The following is a 6,000-nucleotide window of genomic DNA, read 5'->3' as shown; positions in this document are numbered from 1 at the left end:
AGGAGATCACATTATATATAAAATATGAGTCTGTTATTGGCTGATAGCTGTCACATGGTACAGGTACAGAACTACATTTATCAGAAAACAATCTATTGCTCTTTTAAATTCATAGTAAGTTTTATTGCACTGTATTTTTATTGTGCAACTGTGGTTTTGTAATTCTTTATTTTATGGTCCTTTTAAATGGACTGAATCTGCCAAAAGAACATCTCATTATATTATCACTCTATGTAAACACAAATTCTTTATTTTATTAACTCTATCCAAGATAACATTTGAAATGAAAATTTTAGTGCCTATCTCTCCCACACCCCATTGCAATGTGATTTACGACAACTCCGTATTGACCAAGAGAAGTTAAAGGACTGGGGGTGGAGCACATGACAAAATGTCTGACAGTGAGAATTAGTAGGAAGTACAATACCAATACTGCAGTATCCAATTTAACTTATATTTAAACAACTGATATTTAACATTTCTTTCAGTAGAAAATATTGTTTCATATAAATGATAGAAAACAAAGATTATAATATATTTGTAAAGTTGTGATATGGCCCCACTTAAATAGATTTTCTACCATTATGTTACATAGATCTGGAAAGATTCATATTTAAGGTGCAAATATAACACCCACAGAGCTAACTGTGCTAAATACTTATGCTGAATCAACATCACATATGTAATAACCTAATCAGCTGATCTGTATCACATGAACTGTTATGTGTGCCTTTAAAGGGAAAGTAAACACCAGAATTTTTTGCTGTTTAAAAAGATAGATAATCTCTTTATTACCCATTCCTCAGTTTTGCACAAACAACACAGTTATAATAATACGTTTTACCTCTGTTATTACCTTTTATCTAAGCCTCTGCAGGCTGCCCCCTTATTTCAGTTCATTTGACAGACTTGCATCTTAGCCAATCAGTGCTCACTCCTCTGTAGATTCATGTGCGTGAGCTCAATGTTATCTATGTGAAATACATGAACTAATGCCCTCTAGTGGTGAAAACTGTCAAAATGCTTTCAGATTAGAGGTGGCCTTCAAGGTCTAAGAATTAGCATTTGAACCTCCTAGGTTTAGCTTTCAACTAAAAATACCAAGAGAACAAAGCAAAATTGGTGCTAAAAGTAAATTGGAAAGTTGTTTAAAAATGCATGCCCTATTTGAATCATGAAACTTTTTTTGGGACTTGACTGTCCCTTTAATTATACCATACATACAGTTAATCAGAACCATTATTTATTATCTCTTTAAACCATTTAAAGGGACACTCAGGTTAAATTAAATTTTCATGATTCAGATACAGCATGTAATTTTAAACAACTTTCCAATTTACTTCCATTAAAAAAATGTGCACAGTCTTTTATATTTATAATTTTTGAGTCACTAGATCCCACTGAGCATGTGCAAGAATTCAGACTATACGTATATGCATTTGTGATTGGCTGATTGCTATCACATGGTACAAGGGGAGTGGAAATATACATAACTTTGAAATTTGTTATAAAAAAATCTACTACTCATTTGAAGTTCAGACTAAGTGCTATTGCATTGTCTTGTTATATTGCATTTGTTGATTATGCAAATCTAATGTGTTGACTGGTCCTTTAATATACTTTTTACAGACACGGCCAGTGCACTGAGAAATATCAGGTATTGATGTAACTGGAGTGAATAAGGGAACCTTCTTCCTGAGCACAGACATTGGAGCCTGTTATCAGCATGAACTCATATGTGTTAGGTGAGTAAAATAGATATTATGCTGACTTTAACCCCTTAAGGACCACAGCACTTTTCTATTTTCTGACCATTTGGGACCAGGGCTATTTTTACATTTTTGCAGTGTTTGTGTAATTTTCCTCTTACTCATTTACTGTACCCACGCATGTTATATACCGTTTTTCTAGCCATTAAGTGGACTTTCGAAAGATTACATTATTTTCAAAAAAACTAAAACACAAACGGCTAGATTTAGAGTTTTGTCGGTAAAGACACGCGTAGCTAACGCAACTTTTTTCCCAACGCACCCTTAAGACAACGCTGGTATTTAGAGTTGTCTGAAGGGCTGCGTTAGGCTCCAAAAAGGGTGCGTTGATCCGAATTTACCGCCACTTCAACCTCAATACCAGCAGCAGCTGGTGTTACTACAAGAATACAATTAAATAAACTAAACTAAATTACAAAAAAAACACTAAATTACAAAAAATAAAAAGAGATTACAAGAATATTAGGCTAATTACACCTAATTACACCTACTCTAAGCCCCCTAATAAAATAAAAAAGCCCCCCAAAATAATAAAGGTCCCTACCCTATTCTAAATTAAAAAGTAATCAGCTCTTTTACCAGCCCTTAAAGGGACAGTCTAGGCCAAAATAAACTTTCATGATTCAGATAGAGCATGTAATTTTAAACAATTTTCAAATTTACTTTTATCACCAATTTTGCTTTGTTCTCTTGGTATTCTTAGTTGAAAGCTTAACCTAGGAGGTTCATATGCTAATTTCTTAGACCTTGAAGCCCACCTCTTTCAGATTGCATTTTAACAGTTTTTCACCACTAGAGGGTGTTAGTTCACGTATTTCATATAGATAACACTGTGCTCATGCACGAGAAGTTATCTGGGAGCAGGCACTGATTGGCTAGACTGCAAGTCTGTCAAAAGAACTGAAAAAAGGGGCAGTTTGCAGAAGCTTAGATACAAGATAATCACAGAGGTTAAAAGTATATTATTATAAATGTGTTAGTTATGCAAAACTGGGAAATGGGTAATAAAGGGATTATCTATCTTTTAAAACAATAAAAATTCTGGTGTAGACTGTCCCTTTAAAAGGGCTTTTTGCGGGGCATGCCCCAAAGTAATCGGCTCTTTTGCCTGTAAAAAAAAATACAACCCCCCCAACATTAAAACCCACCACCCACATACCCCTACTCTAACCCAAACCCCCCTTAAATAATCCTAACACTACCCCCCTGAAGATCTCCCTACCTTGAGTCGTCTTCACCCAGCCGGTCCGAAGTCTTCATCCGATGGGGCAGAAGAGGACATCCAGACCGGCAGAAGTTTTCATCCTATCCGGGCAGAAGAGGACATCCGGACCGGCAGACATCTTCATCCAAGCGGCATCTTCTATCTTCATCCATCCGGAGCGGAGCCATCTTCTTTCCAGCCGACGCGGATCCATTCTCTTCAACCGACGCCTACTCGCCGAATGAAGGTTCCTTTAAATGACGTCATCCAAGATGGCGTCCCTCGAATTCCAATTGGCTGATATGATTCTATCAGCCAATCGGAATTAAGGTAGGAAAAATCTGATTGGCTGATTGAATCAGCCAATCAGTTTCAAGTTCAATCCGATTGGCTGATCCAATCAGCCAATCTGATTGAGCTTGCATTCTATTGGCTGATTGGAACATTTAGAATAGGGTAGGGACCTTTATTATTTTGGGGAGCTTTTTTATTTTATTAGGGGGCTTAGAGTAGGTGTAATTAGCCTAATATTCTTGTAATCTTTTTTTTATTTTTTGTAATTTAGTGTTTGTTTTTTTTGTAGTTTAGTTTATTTAATTGTATGTAATTTTTTAAATTAATTTATTGATAGTGTAGTGTTAGGTTTAATTGTAATTTAGGTTAGGATTTATTTTACAGGTAATTTTGTAATTATTTTAACTCGGTAGCTATTAAATAGTAAATAACTACTTAATAGCTATTGTACCTAGTTAAAATAAATACAAAGTTGCCTGTAAAATAAATATAAATCCTAAAATAGCTACAATATAATTATTCGTTATATTGTAGCTATATTAGGGTTTGTTTTACAGGTAAGTATTTAGTTTTAAATAGGAATAATTTAGTTAATAAGAGTTAATTTATTTCGTTAAATTATATTTAAATTAGGGGGGTGTTAGGGTTAGGGTTAGACTTAGCTTTAGGGGTTAATAAATTTATTATAGTAGCGGCGAGGTCCGGTCGGCAGATTAGGGGTTAATACTTTAAGTTAGGTGGCGGCGATGTTAGGGAGGGCAGATTAGGGGTTAATACTATTTATTCTAGTGTTTGTGAGACAGGAGTACGGCGGTTTAGGGGTTAATACATTTATTATAGTGACGGCGTGGTCCGGTCGGCAGATTATGGGTTAATAAGTGTAGTTAGGTAGCGGCGACGTTGAGGGGGCAGATTAGGAGTTAATAAATATTATGTAGGTGTCGGCGATGTTAGGGGCAGCAGATTAGGGGTTCATAGGGATAATGTAGGTGGCGGCGATGTGCGGTCGGCAGATTAGGGGTTAAAAATATTTATTATAGTGGCAGCGATGTGGGGGGACCTCGGTTTAGGGGTACATAGGTAGTTTATGGGTGTTAGTGTACTTTAGAGCACTGTAGTTAAGAGCTTTATAAACCGGCATTAGCCCATAAAGCTCTTAACTACAGCCTTTCCATGGGCGGTAGGAGTCTTGTCGGTAGAGGTGTAATGCTCACTTCAGCCAAGACTCTAAATACTGGCGTTAGGAAGATCCCATTGAAAAGATAGGATACGCAATTAGCGTAAGGGGATCTGCGGTATGGAAAAGTCACGGCTTGAAAGTGAGTACATCTTTACCTGGCTGAATCTAAATACCAGTGGGCGGCCAAAAGCAGCAATAGGACCCCTTAACGCTGCTTTTGACGGCTAACGCAGAACTCTAAATCTAGGGGAAAGAGTGCCTAAATATAACAAGGCAAAGGAAAAAGTGATCACTTTAAAAGCATTGGGAATTTAATAAATACAAATACAATATCATGGATCCATGTAACAACCATAAAAAAATGGGGAAATAAAAAGGGTAAATAGAAATAAATAGTTAAAATATAGAGTTAGGTTTGGTACCTTTCAAAAAAATGGTTAGTAAACCTGATACGTTAACCTATATGGAGAATAACAATATTAGTGTTATATCTGAGGATAGCAGATTGAAATGTCAAGTCCAGATATTAGAATAATGTCCTACGGATGCATCTAAGGTTGGGTATAAACTGAAGTGTCTCTTTTATCAAATAAAGGGACTGAAGAAACAATGTTTGTATCCTTGAGGGAGGGTTCCTTATAGAAAAAAAAGAAAAATGTGTGAAAAAAATGAAAAATATAGAAAAATGGTGAAAAAAAAGTTAAAAATTTGAAAAACTAAAAATGAAAAACAAATTGAAATAAATAAAAATTAAAAATAAAACAATTTTAAAAGAAAAAAGTGATAATTGATATAAAATTGTCAAAAATTATTAAAAAAGTGTTCTTATTCTCCAATTGTGTCCTTAAGTTAGGTGGTGCACTGAAATGAAGTGTTCACTCCTATTTGTGAATCCTCTGAAGAGGATTGTAGTGTAAGAAAACGTTGGGGAAATCCAGAGTTGTCCAAAATCTTCCCTTAGTGTACTTAAACTTTATACATAAAAAACTACACAAACCTAAGCGCTTCCCATATGTACAAAATAGTCCTATTAGATGAAGGACTCTTCCGATAGGTACTAGTGATATTAGACAATGCCTATTAATAAAGAATACTTAAAATGCACTTAAATACGAAATAGGCAATAACAATGGAGTCAATATCAATAAGAATAAGGTGCTAAGAATGGATATCGAGTGAAAAGCAGCCAAAGAGTCTGTAATCTGTAATATACCAAGAAAAAGGACTAGGCTGCAGTGAATAAAAAACTCAGTAATCCTCAGCAGAAATATGTACTCCTGTAAGAAGGATTAGTCTGACCTTCAGTGCAGGTATTCCAAATGTATGCCATAATCGCAGTTAGTGAGAAATGTGGTTGGTGTGACCGTAATTAGGTAATTCACGGATCCCTGAAGGTAAAACGGTTCCTTTTCTCTTGTAAGATGTATCGAGTCCACGGATTCATCCATTACTTGTGGGATATTCTTCTTCCCAACAGGAAGTGGCAAAGAGAGCACCCACAGCAGAGCTGCCTATATAGCTCCCCCCTTAACTCCACCCCCCAGTCATTCTCT

The 6,000-nt window shown here is 35.8% G+C and overlaps 1 protein-coding gene across 2 annotated transcripts in view; it reads left to right on the top strand.

Moving 5' to 3' along the window:
* The first annotated feature begins 1,628 nt into the window (after positions 1–1,628).
* Positions 1,629–6,000, top strand: part of LOC128659921 (oocyte zinc finger protein XlCOF6-like) — a 192,557-nt gene continuing 188,185 nt past the window's right edge. Inside the window, exon 1 of one of the 2 annotated variants that reach the window (XM_053713508.1) lies at positions 1,629–1,745. In XM_053713508.1, coding sequence (XP_053569483.1) covers positions 1,727–1,745 — 19 coding nt within the window. In that variant the 5' untranslated portion in view covers positions 1,629–1,726. The remainder of the gene's footprint in view (positions 1,746–6,000) is intronic. The other variant, XM_053713510.1, reaches the window with a different exon arrangement.

Source organism: Bombina bombina, chromosome 5 (assembly GCF_027579735.1).
Source record: "Bombina bombina isolate aBomBom1 chromosome 5, aBomBom1.pri, whole genome shotgun sequence".
Taxonomy (NCBI): Eukaryota; Metazoa; Chordata; class Amphibia; order Anura; family Bombinatoridae; genus Bombina; species Bombina bombina.
Note: the sequence above shows the minus strand (reverse complement) of the source record. Positions and strands in the feature narration are given on the sequence as shown.